The sequence below is a fragment of the Triturus cristatus genome, chromosome 6 (genome assembly GCF_964204655.1).
Source record: "Triturus cristatus chromosome 6, aTriCri1.1, whole genome shotgun sequence".
Taxonomy (NCBI): Eukaryota; Metazoa; Chordata; class Amphibia; order Caudata; family Salamandridae; genus Triturus; species Triturus cristatus.
In genome coordinates this window covers 447,871,346-447,885,340 of record NC_140589.1, presented here as the reverse complement: position 1 = coordinate 447,885,340, position 13,995 = coordinate 447,871,346, and the positions used below count along the sequence as shown (strand labels likewise).

Here is a 13,995-nt window from a genome sequence, read left to right as displayed (position 1 = left end):
CAAATATTTGCAAAGTCATCATTATATTTTATGATTTGTGTTGTTTGTTTTTCCATGGCCATTGTTTCCCAGATTCTTCAGCACCATTGGTCAATTGACTGGGTCATTTTTCTGCCTCCACAGCCTTACCAGAAGAACCATTTTCAACCTAAATAGGAGCTGAAATATGTTTCCATTCGTCTATGCATTTAGCTCATTCCTTTTAGAATTATTTGGGTTCAAATGGTATGAATTAATACAAGATGTTCTTAATGACCACTAGAACGTCCTTAAAAAAACCTAAGATCTGGAGAGAAGTCTACCATATGTATCAGAGATATTTTTTCACACTCCCTCTAGCATCTGTCTGAGACTTCATGGAAAAGATGGCTGATCTTGTCAGAGTTTATACCAACTCATCATTACCATGGTTGCTGTTTTCTGATTTTGGACTGCTTTCTCACATTTCCCTATGTCTCTCTAGGTTGTAGCTTTAGTCACCTTCTCCCATTTTCCCTTGTTTGGCCATTTGTTTACTTTGGCGGGATTTGTCAGGATTGTGTAAAGTATCTATATGATCCCTTTAGTTCCTGTGATAGCAGGGAAATCTTTCATTCTCATGGAGATATTATGTTTTTTCCAGTTATAAAATGTTGTTGAATAATTATTTCAGATCCCCATTTTCAAGTAGTTCTATGGTCTCCCCTCCATTTTGGGTAGCCATTCCTCTTCATAAGCTGGTGTAAAATCAGGGTTTTTAAATATGGGAATTTCTGTTTAGGGGTTTATTGCGAGTCCTCTCTGTAACGCAATTTTATCCCATGATTCTAAGAGTGAGATGGTAATTTGACAGAAATAGAATCTTGTTGTTTGATCCATACTCTCCTTTTATCGTTCTGCCCATATGGGGCCAGTATTGTTCCAATTGTCTCTGCGACCATCCCCCCAGCAAGTGAAGTAGTGCCACTCTGGAGTCTTCTTGAATGTCTGAGAATCTCAGCCCGCTCTTTGTTGTGGGTAACCTTATAAGTTTCACGAAAAGTGTAGGATGTTTGTCCTGCCAAATAAAGTCTAACATTTGACATTGGAGTATTTTAAAGATCACTTTGTTGATTTGTAGGGCTTGGAATATGTAGTCCCTCTCCAACCACATAATATATTCCTCGTTATAGTTCCTGAGGTCTTGTTTAATGGCATTCAGCAGTAAAAAGAAGTTGGCTAAGTATAGTTTTGACAATGTGGTTGTGATGCATAATCCTATGTATCTGACCTTTTTATCCACTAGCTGGGCCAGGACAAAAGGGGCTCATGTGGGTTATTCCAAAAAGAGGCCCTCTTGGAGCTCCATGTCAGGTGCTGGAGCGACAGTGCCCAGCCCCCAGGATATTTAAAAAAGAAGAAAGCAGACCAGAAGGCCAGCTACATTCGCTGCTATAATGTGAGTTTCGCTGCTGAAGTTAGCCTGTCACCAGTCTCCAAGAATGCATAAGTGTGACACTGGCAGTTTTGTTCCTGTTGTCTGGCTCATTGTGACATTTGCTGTCTGTGTCTATTGGAGCCACAGGGAAACTAATGTCCATCTTCCTAGTCATGGGAAAACACCTGGATCATTCTCTTTAATTGTGATGACAAATTACAGCATCTGAGAAGCAGCACCCTGTGCCCCGATTTGATAACATCTGTGTAGTGTTTTACAAAAATAGACCTACAAGCATTAATCAGGATGACATCAAAACCAAACAAAAAGTGAACTTTTAGCAGCCTGCAGCCACGGTCCATGCAGGTAACAGCGGTGGGGCCAGGTGGGGGGTGGGGGAGATTTCGAGGGACGATGCCAAGGGAAAATTAAATAAATATTTAATTTTCCTTCGGCATTGCCCCTCGAAATCCCCCCACGCAGCCCCACCGCCCCACTGCTGTTAACCTGCATGGTCCACGGAGGGCAACCTGTCATTTTTAGTGTGCTTATGTTTCTAATCAAAGAGATGGAAAGGTGCTTTCATTTGTTAGCAGTTTCAAGAACTCAATATAAATCGGCTTAGAATTTCGGTTAACTACATTGTAATTTTTTTTTTTAAATGGTAACTGATATTGACTCCAAAAGAGTATAAAAGTTTTGATGTGGTGGCATTATTTCTGATTTCACTTAAATCAGTGTATAGTCAGTAAAAAGTATAACCAAGAGCAAGACACAACTACTCATAGAATCAGCTTTGTGTATCAGTCCCTTCATGTCTGAGTCCTAATTTACAGTATAAATATTTTGGATGCTTTGTAATGCTTACTCCTAATATGGTGTTTCTGTTCCCTTTTATCAGTATAAGTGTATTTCATTATTACTCCAACCACAACATAATTTGTTACTGATCAGAACCAACAAATATTAAAACCATGGGAACTCTACATTAATAAAGCCCACCGTAAATGGAGGAGTCAAGGGACTGTTCAGTTATGCTTCAAATTGAAGATATAAAAAGGTTACTTGGCATTATCTTAAAATTGCAGTTAATTAAAAACATAATAATAATGTTTTTCAGAAAATCTGTGAAATTGGGAAGGTGCAGGAGCCAGCGAACTCTCTTTAATAGAGAGACAACGGGGGATCGCGGAAGGGGGAACGTGGGGGAGGTAATATTAAAAAAATAAGACTTACTTGAAGCTGCCAATCACCTCGTATCTCAGTGTTACTCTGCTTACTGGTCCCAGCAGACACTAGAACAGCATCAGGGACTCCCTGTGCCATCCTCACGCTGCATTCATTCTATTACCAATAGCATGGGAGCAGCATGGGGATTGGCCTGAGCAGGCAGGTTTAATGCTTGCTCAGGCACAAGGAATCTGTGCTGTTTCTCCAACCCAGCTATGTGTGAGAAATGTTACTGTGCATGTCTGTTTGACCAGCCTAAGACGTCCGGCCAAACAGACATGCTCACTTAGACATGCACATACCACTTAATTCTTCCTCCCTCCCATGTCCCGGCCCCACCCACCACTCTACACACGCTGGCTCAGCCAGCGGCTGAAAAATAAAACGAGAATAAAATATAGTTTTATTTTTCAGCTGCTGCCTCTGAGCCAGTGGGGCGACACTCCTCCAATGTGGAGGAGCCACAGCTGTAAAGAAGGCTCAAGTTCTCTAGCAACCAAAGCTCAAAATACCAAGCCCACAAACAAAAGTAGGCCTCACTTAAGCTTCCTTGACCAACTAGGTAGAAATGGGACAGCAGTCAAGACTGAATTATGATGAGATGGTAGGTACAATATAAGTCATCACAGTTGTAAAAATGTCCTGTCAGAGTTGTGTGATAGCACAACTCTTATGTCCCATAATGTTTATAAAATATATTGAGTATACTCAAACTGTTATGCAAAATCAGATGCAATATGATATTATGCGATGAAATCTATAATTCTATTGTGAATTTTAATCTCTCAAAGAAGCTGGAAATATGAAATGAAAGCGATAATCCCTATTAAAATATAGTAATCCAAATAAAACAATGAAACCAGGGTCATACCCTACATAATGTTCATTAAACTGTAATGTTTGCAAAGATCTACTGGAAGCTTCAATACAACTGATGCAGCACAAAAGCTGATCATGCTTTACACAACACATAAATCAACCTTGACACCGAAAACACAAATGTGCACTTTGCACATGTCTAGAAATACAACACTGAAACTGAGAAAGGTTTAACGACCATCACCTTAAAAGTGTACATGAGTAGGAGAAACAGTAATATTAATCAAATAGTGATTTAAAAATGTATATTAGCTGATTACATTATATTGTTAACATAGTTGTCTTGAAAATTTATGATGAAACTTAGTATTTCTATTGACTTCATTGAAGAGCGCCATAACAATGTTGGCAATGTTGCAATTAATGTATGCAATTTGCTATATGATTGAACATTTCAGTATAAGTGCCTAACTTTATAAAGATCTTATAACCATAGAAACAATTTTATATTAATTATTTTTAGAAATAGTTTACACATTGCTTTTTTTGGATTTTTGGTAGTAGGCCTCAATGAGAGTTGAACACTTCTGTGTAACAATCACTGACATCCTTACAAAATACTCATATATGATATGTTTGATTTATTTCTTTATGTTTGAACTTAATTAGTAGTTTATTTTACTAAATAAGAAATGCTAGCTTTAAAATGCATTTGAATTGATTTTCTCCTTAGGCTGCATATGTAAACAAGAAGAGAGTAAGGAAAAAGTTAACTTGTCCTTTTCCCTGAGTAACATATGAATAAACACGATGGACAAGCCCTTTTATGAGGTAACTGTGGTCAAAACATCTTTGCCACAACCTTCAGTATAAAGGAGTGCAAACAACTATGGGTAGTTATTAGGAAACCCCTCACCCACCTACCTGGTAGGTGGCATGCTTCATCATCGGGGTCCAACTGGATCACCTAATGCAATCCAGCTGTGCTTCAACGCCTGAGTTACAGCGGAGCAGGTTGTTTGTGAAGGAAAGTGAAGTGATATGTGAAGTGCAGTTATGAGTTAAAAATGTCTTTAGGAATAGCCGTCATAAAAGTTTTAATTAAAGGGTCCTAGGACATATGTAAAAACAAAATTGTGATCTCTAAGAGGTATAGTATGTACCTCGGTATGCCTTGGATTTTTTTAGGGTCTACTAGTTTCAGCCTTTTGATTAGGCTTTCGTCAGGACCAGAATCGTGAGTGACCAAAAAAGTGGCCACATAGGTGTAAGTATCAGCACACACCCTAAAGTGTGCTGTGAGTCTAGTGGATTTTGATGTTACTCACAAATCCTCTGGTCGGAGTACCTGTAAATGAAAAGGTTAGTGAATGCAGGTACACAACGTACAGGTGTTTGCCATGCATAATAATAATTAATGTGCGCTCCTGTAATTGTAGATGATGGCATCATGCATGTGACTGGGTGGAGGCATGCATGATGGCTATCGATAAAAAACCATGCGTGGCTACAATGTGCCCAGGTGGTTCTGAATTGTAACAAGGGGGTCCACAGGTAAATGGATGCTAGTGGTTATAGCTCAAAAATGAGTGGGCTTGTTGTCCTTTTTAGATGATATCGCTTATTGGCACATTGCGTGAATCGCTAGAATTAACATTAAAAATAAGTATCTAGTGATAGCGCGTGGTTCTTGCTTTGTAAAGTAACCTTTAACATAAAAACACGAACTTGAGACTAACAAAATAGAAGACTGACAGTGGCGGTCTCACTTAAATTCAGAGTTTGTTATGCCTCATGGATCCGATCGGGCTCTGCTGTACCCCATGCTGACCCTATCGAGATGTGGAGATATTCATGGGTACAGTTTGCAATGAATAAATAAAGGTTAAGGATTAAGAGTTCTCCATTTGTCGGCTCCCGCACAGAAATCACGGGTGTGGGTACTCACATTTGTCAGGGGAGAAAAGGCGATATGACCTACGCAGCCAGTCGGATCCTCTGTTGTGCCATGAGCGGTTGACTGTGTTGTCTCTAATAGGAAGTGCTCGTATGGTCACGTGTTTGTGATCAGGCCGGGTGCTTCCTAAATCGACTGGAGCGCTGACCCTAAAACCAGCGCATGCGTATGAGCGTGTATGTGTGTTAACATTAGATTCTAGTAGCGTGCATGTTGTGCAAGTCTGTTCGGGGTCAAAACGATGTTAATAAAGTTTTGAAAAAGTTTTTAAGAGAACTTAGCTCAATAATGATTAGAGAAATCCAAGTTCTACGTGTGTCGACCTACACAGCGGGGCAAAAAATATTACGGGCTACACGTGGTGGTAAAGTGTAGATCCCTAGTGCTACAGAGGGTAAGTGAAGAGCAAGTAACTGTGCAGAGGTGTATTGAATTATCAATGGTTCGGGGTATGTTCAATTTGCGAGTACATATTAATATTAACATATGCACAGTTACTTGCTCTTCACTTCCCCTCTGTAGCACTAGGGATCTACACTTTACCACCACGTGTAGCCCGTAATAGTTCAACACCCCACTTGACCACAGGTGAAAGTCCTTTGACATTGATGTTCAGGACAGCAATGAATACCACGTTACCCCAATAGACTAATCAGAAAAAGAAAGCTGAGACAGTAACTCATGAGTAGGTCTTGTTTAATAAACAAAAAATGAATTCATATGCCGACAAAAGACGACATGAGAAAAACATCGTCTTTAAGAAAGGTGATCATGTGCTCACATGACAAATGCGGAGAAGAAAAATCTGATGCTTCCTTTGATGCAGAGTATTTTTAAGTGGTTTCTACTAAAGGACACATTGTGACTGCCCAGTGCCCTGGGAAGTATATGACCAGATACCCTTCTCATTTCAGGCAATTAACTAGTCATTCATCAGATCTAAATGTTGAAGGAGGGACTAGGCCTGAAACATCAGTAACTGGTATTGCCTCTACACCGTTAGTGCAGATCTGGGACAGTGGTGGTGACAGTGCCTAGTTTCCAAGAACAAGATCAGGTTGAACAATTAAATCATCAAAAAGATCACTGTATCTTGAACCTAGGATCACTGAAGTGACTCCAAGGTAAAGTTGGATGGCCTCCTGATCAGCATCTCATGGGAATAAATGCCTCCAACCTCATTAAACCCTGCCCTTTGTGCCTGATGTGAGTCCTGCCACCCCAATCTGAGAACCTTTTTTTCTTTTTCTTTTTACTTTACAGAGTTTTATATAGCACGAACTTGACTTGAATCGGTTATCAAAGCGCTTTACATAGCACCAGTTGCGTTACATGAGGACACATTCATTTTTTAAATTTTTTGTTAGGCACGGGGAGATTAAGTGATTTAACCCTTGGAAGTGGGCCTGAAGGTGGTCTGCCAGCTCAGCTGTCTTCTTAGCAGAACCAATGCAGCGCGATGGATCACCTAGCAGCTCCACATCACCTCGCAGCTAAGAAACAGAAGAATTGCTGCATGGCGCCTCCCCGATGCAGGACTTCGCAGCTCCTTGAAAGGAACGATTGCGTGATGCATCCTTGATGCAAGACCTCACATTGCAGCCAGACTGCTCTATGCCGAGCTACCAGAGGGTTGAGCACAGCCTAATTTGTGGTTTGCTTTTGTTTCACCCTGACAGGAATTGTGGATGCTGCTTGAGAAGGGTTTCATCCCCCTCAACCAGTCAACTAGTTTCCTACACTTACCGCTTTTTAGGTCCAGCCTGAGCCAGCGTGCAGGCGCTGCTCTGCGAGACTTATTGTAGACGAGTAGCGATTAGAAGACCTGTCCACTCTACGCCCATGTTTGCCATTGGCTTGTGCCATTGTCTATCCTAAATGCTGGCTTTTGATTCGTAAATGGGCTTGTTAGTCCCTCCTTAGTATCGCCTCCTCTTCATTTATCACCTCTCATGGCGACTGGCCCCTTTACTTCGGTTGTTACACGGTACATGTTATTTAGACTGTGAGCACTATTTTCGTAAATGAGGTTCTCCTACTGCCTTATTAACTCCCCCTCCTTCCTGTTGTCTGTGCTTTCTTCCCCCTTCCCCGCCCGCACTCCTGTTGTCCGTGCCTTCTCGTCCTCGCCCCCTCCCTCCCATTGTCCATGACTTCTCGCCCCCACACCCTCCTGTTGTCCGTGCCTTCTCCCCTTCTCCCCATCTCCCACCGCCCACCCTTTCTCCCATTGTCATGATGCCTACCATTTGCAATGCAATAGGTCTTGTGTAAATGCGAGACCTATTGCATTGAAAATGCTTGTTTTCTTCAAACAACTGCCAAAAGCATTTATTGAACTTCAAACAGTTGACTTTGGTCAGGACATACACAGAGCCCATGACATTCCATTCAAGTTCACTCCAAAAGTTAAGAAACCCTGAGCTATCAAAGAGCACATTGACAAATAATTCATGAAGAATCCCTAAAATTATTGGCACCACTAGCGTGTTGTATGGACAAGAGGGCATGATTCTCTGCACTAGTCCAGATATTAGTCAGAAGTCAGCTTGAGTATGGTGGCATTAAAATGGTATAATACTGTGCAAAGAAAAGAGGGTGACAATATATCCTCACGATTCATGTATGTTAAAAATCCAGCTAGTGGAAGGGCATATCTGTGTATTTTACTTGAGGGAGCAGGTATTCTTTTCTATCAATGTATCAAACCAATTAATCAATCATCCTCTCAATCATATCAGGTAGACATTATATAGACTTTTTCACCTTATTTATCCAGAGGCTGAGGTGGAATACTTCTTCCTATTGCAAAAGCCCACATGACTGTACTTGATTTGCTTTGGTTAATCACTGGCTTTAATATATACCATCAGTATTGGCTGTAATACAGTAAGAGAAAATTATTCTATAGCACTCTAATGGTGCAGAAATGTGCAAATGTTTGATAGATTTCTTGCAGGAGCTGTTTTGTTATCAGATGGAAAAAATTTTGAAGGACATTTCAATCTTCAACTTAAACCAATCCAAGGACATAACTTCAAAACACATCTGCTAAAATGTTGATCTAGTATTAGAAATGTTATGGCTTCTGGATTGTGCAGGGAAATGCAAAACCTGCATTTTTTCCATTGCAGCAGCTAGTGCAGCCAGCAGCAAACGCCTCAATGGAAAACGTACAATGCGACTGCCACAGTGGCGGTCACATTGTAATTTGGCCTGTGGGACCCCCAACACTATGTCGGGCGATCCTCCTCTCCATTAGGGTCACGTCCGCCTGCCATCCTAATCAGATCCCAACGGATGCAATTTATAAATTCTAATATTGGATCATGGTATCATTACACGCCCACTACCTTTTTTAGTCACAATGCAATCAAAATAACTTATGGTTCTGATAGCTTCTCCATGAGGGACCTTGCCCAAATGTGTTTTACATTTTCAATGTCTTTTTCTTAGTGTTATATTGCTTAATCATAGTGTTATGTTTTTGCAAAGGCCACAATGTTTGGAATTCAATAAAAATTACTTTAATATTGATACGCTATTCTGTTTTAGGTTTAAAGTTATAATTACGGATAAAAATCACTGAGAGGGAAAAACCCTCATCAGTGTAAACATATCAACACTGTTAAATACTTGCACAACCACAAACTAAAATGTCATCCAAAGAAAAGAAAGTCAGATAATGGGTAATTTTATTTCTTTCTCAAAGGGCCAACACATTGTAATTTTGTTTTTCAAGGTAGCAACAAGAAAGAGTGGTCTGCTTAATCATAGTGTTATGTTTTTGCAAAGGCCACAATGTTTGGAATTCAATAAAAGTTACTTTAATATTGATACGCTATTCTGTTTTAGGTTTAAAGTTATAATTACGGATAAAAATCACTGAGAGGGAAAAACCCTCATCAGTGTAAACATATCAACACTGTTAAGTACTTGCACAACCACAAACTAAAATGTCATCCAAAGAAAATAAAGTCAGATAATGGGTAATTTTATTTCTTTCTCAAAGGGCCAACACATTGTAATTTTGTTTTTCAAGGTAGCAACAAGAAAGAGTGGTCTAAATGTAATCTGCCTGATTTTGTGTTTTTTAGGAATGTCACTCAAATATTGTTTCTTCCTTCTTTTGTTTCCTCCAGTTTTGTGTGCATGTTTTAGATTTGATCTAATTATTTCATACACTATGGAAAATCTGGAAATATTAAATTCACATTTGATCTTTTGCTGCCTCATACAAATCTTGTCCAATATGTACTACCACATCTACCCACAGGCAGAGAATGGGTAAAACCTCTTGATACATCATCTCCTTTGCTAACAAGTAATTATTGAAAGCGGGTCACCTGCCAAATACCACAGGCTTTAAACATTGAATGCAAGCAGTAGTGACAGGTTCCTGTGAAAAGAGTGCTGTCACCATGCAAATGGGATAGTGGTGAAAACATGACACAGGACTTTTCACATCCCAGCAAAATTCATAGCTGCAGGGGGTCCCATTGTTATGTGTGATACCCTCAGATAATCCTGGCTTCTTACCGAACTGCACTTTACCGCTTTTGTTTTTGAGCCCATGGTTACAATGTCAAGAGTTAAATTTCAAGTCACAGAATACAATGTGATGTATCTTAAAAGGGCAAGACTGACTTGAAATTAGACATTTACCACGTGGACACTTGACAGCTATGAATGATGACACAATGGCAGCATCACCTTCATGTATTCAGGCAAAGAGAGCATAAAAGCAAAGGCGATCAAATTTAAACCATCAAATTTAAGGAGCCTTAGAATGTAGGACTGCAAACTTATAAGGCCTAATTCAAAATGTTTACAATATTTCACAATATGCTATCCTCTTGGCAGAATTGATCACCCCTTCAATGTCAGAATATTCAGTAAGGTTTCCGTGAATGATCGCACTTTTTTTGCAGGAATTATTTATTTAAAGATTTGAATACAGCACTCTTTTAAAAAAAAATACATTTCCTAGTCCCGCAAACCTGACAGGGCCCTGATAGAGTGTGAGAGGTAATGAGATCTGAGAGAGGGTAATGAGATGTCAGTGAGAGTGAAATGCACAGACCTTCTATGCTTAAAATAACACAAGTCTGTTTCACATGCTGTCAATGGGAAGACACTACATACACTACATTACTTCTGCTTTTAATTAAATATGTACTTTATAAAAATCACTGGAAAACAGCAACATGTTTTGCATACACTGTACAAACACATGTTTTGCCTATTTTGGGGGTTAGGCAGTTGCAAAAATTCTCATAAGCAATGATTCAAAAGGCTTGGAAAACCCTGCGAAAACACCACTGAAATCCATGAAAAATCATCACTAAAAGCAAGACAGTCTAGAAATTGTCCACTACAGCCCTCATGTCTGCATTAACACTGAATTACAGGGCTTTGAAATACAGACAGAGAACATTTCTACTTCCTACTTGTGTGATATCTTCCCATGCAGCAGCCCAGCAAGGAATATGCCTGCTGTAGAGCACCAGGTACATATCTCAGTGTATCACACGATGAATGAGGAATGTGCTAAGATGTGCATCTGAAACCCCCATCTAACCAATTCATTTGAAAGCTCAGAACATGCAAAGGAGCCGATGCACAGTCACATGTTCCTATCTGCACATGTAGAAAATGGTGTTGATTTTCTAACACATTATTTCACAATCTGCATTTGTGTATGTTGCCTTGTGCATGTGCCATGAAGACATGCATGAGACTTGCATGAAAATGTAATAAATGGATAGACATTTAAATAAACGTGTTGCAAATTATTTGTTTTTAGGTCGAAGTATCAATGTAAAATCAGCCGGCCTGATTGGAAGACATGGACCACAGTCAAAGCAGCCATTCATGGTTGCCTTCTTCAGAGCAAGTGAGGTGCTGCTGCGCTCTGTGAGAGCAGCCAACACCAAAAGGAAAAACCATAACCGCAACAAAACTTCCAATCAACAACAATCCTCAAAGACGCCAAGCATCGGAGGTAAGACACATGCATAGGTTCAGTCCAATTATATGCGTGTACATTTGCAGTCAAATATGGTTTGTCATCATTGAAATGGGTGGCCTGCACTCAGTACTCAATTTGTTAAAGAATAAGTATGTGGCTCAAAGTTCTGCTCAGAAGCCCATTGCCTATGCTACAGAATGCCAGGGCTATCCAATACCAAGGCTTCGTAGTGGTGATTCCACCTCATGCCATTTTCCTCCATCACCACACACTCCCTGCTCCTTTATCTACCTATTGCAGCTTCTTCTTCATCCTTGGTTTTTCTCTATGTCTCTTCCTCCTTTCTGTCTTCCATGTTTTTCTCTATCTTGCTCTGGGTCAAAACCTGATTTTGAATATTAAGCGCCAGTCCCCAAAGATTAGTGACACAGTCTCCACCTGAAACCACCAGTTCAAAGTAAGCTCTGTCTGCACTACTGGAAGGTAGATAGTGTGATCACTAGGAAGTGCAAGTATCACATTATCTACACCAGGAATGCTCAGAGTATGGCTGGGTGCATTTTCCGCCCTCCTGATCTTCACATGAACCCCTTTGCTGAATGTCAACACTGGAATGCTGTTTACCCGACAGAGCAATAACGTTCAGAAAACTATTAAATGGGTAAACATTTTTTTACATGTTAACTAAAGTAAAAGAATCAAAGAAATTAAGGTGTCCTGTACCACTTACCTTTAAGAACAAGTTAATTTTAAAGAAAGTATGCACCAATCATATAAAAAGATGATGAACTCTCTTCAAAATTCAAAAAAAGACAAATGTCATTAACATACAGAAGTGTTTCAACTTAGTACATTAGATTATATTACTCTATTGAGAGGCATTTATTAGAAATGATAGTTTTTAAGTAATGAACTTAGAAACATTCATCCCTCCCTCTCTGATATGTGTAATGAGGAAAAGGAGGAAAAGTAAAATAAAACAATTGTGTAGGATCCCACAATTTGTTCAAGTGGGGAAGCAGGGATTGATCTCGGGTTTTCTGATTTCACATTGCACAATTCAACCACTAGAGGTGTATCTCTTGCCCATCTCATGTTTTACTTCAAAATTGAGTGTTTTATCTTTCATTCTTGGCTCATGAGGTTAGAGTATGGGTGGCAGACAGAAGTCATATGAAGGATTGGTTTGTTTTTGGGGATCCAAGAGTACTTCGAACTGAGCCTGAGTCAGAGCCTGGCATATGGCTTAAGCTTGGCTCAAGCTTTCTGTTACTTGCCCACCTCAATCATATATAGGCAATTCAGTGTATAAAGGCATAGGAAGAATATGATTTGATTCACATAATAACTCCAGGACTCACTGTCCACACCATTGATGTGGTTCGCTTCTCGAACACCACCCCAACGCTCACTCTGCTGGCATCAATGCGCACTTGGTCATACCATGGACCATACATTTTGGACCCTGGGAAAATGTTTTCAAGTTCAGGCAAAAAACACCACTGACCAGCTCTTCTGAGCATGCCTTATTTATATGGAGTGAGTCCATGCAAATGAAAATAGCATTCATTCACCGCCCATTTCAAAAAAATATTTAGTGTTATGTTTTGTAGAAGTCAGCAAGAAAATCCCAGGGAAATGTGAACTCACAGTTAGTTCTAAGGGATGGGGTTCACAACAATAATTTCTCACTGGAGCTAACTTACTACAGAGACCTGTATATGTGGATACATATCCTTAGCACACATTTTCCCCAGTTTTTTATGTCGCCCACCTGGCCCAAGGACATTAGTGTACTTTACAACAGAATTAGACTAGGTTACACATTTCGTTTGGTAGCGTGGGGTCACACAGGGAGGTTAAGTGAATTGCTCAGAATAGCACGATGTTGAGCTGAGACTGGGATTCAAACCTGGCTCCCCATGTTCCAAAGTCAGCAGGTCTTGCCACTAAGTCATAACTCCTCCCACATGTATCTGCTAAATCAAACAATTGTGCTTTAAGGGTATGCCAAGACATGTATTGCTGCAAAAACATTGCTCGCTGAACCTCCTGGTCACTTATGGCAGCGCTGACCTACTGCAAAGTTTCTGAATGCAGAAAGCAGACAGGGGACACAGTTGTCCACTGGTGCACTTGTAACCCCTATTCCATGGCTAGAGAAATGCATGAGAAGTGAAGGCCAGAAATATATTCCAACCCCTAAATTAGGTGAGAATGTAATTTCATACATTGACAGTCACCGCCTCGTTATATACCCTAAATATGGATGTGCATCTGTGGGTGATGTATGTGTATGAGAGCGAACCCACTAACGTCAACAGATCTCATCACAATATCCAAGACTCATGAGAGACATTACATAACTATGGGAGCAAAATGTTACCCCACTCAAAAGTTACCTCATTTAGTCTTCCCATAGTTTACTGAATCAGAGACTGTGTTTAACATCAATTTAATGAGACAAATAGCCCTGTGTTAAGGACCACCCTAAACATTAAATAAGCAGAATAGAACAATTCATTATTTAATGGGGTCCACTCAATAACGGAATTTTAGATCCATAAAAAGTGAAAATGTTTTGATATAAATATTCAAAAAAAGGTGGTACAGAGTCAATTT

The 13,995-nt window shown here is 39.9% G+C and overlaps 1 protein-coding gene across 1 annotated transcript in view; it reads left to right on the top strand.

Annotated features, from left to right (window-relative positions):
* BMP5 (bone morphogenetic protein 5) overlaps positions 1 to 13,995 on the top strand; it is a 533,543-nt gene that overhangs the window by 442,457 nt on the left and 77,091 nt on the right. The window contains exon 4 of the mRNA XM_085610867.1: positions 11,209 to 11,406. Within this exon, the coding sequence (XP_085466993.1) occupies positions 11,209 to 11,406 (198 nt within the window). The remainder of the gene's footprint in view (positions 1 to 11,208; positions 11,407 to 13,995) is intronic.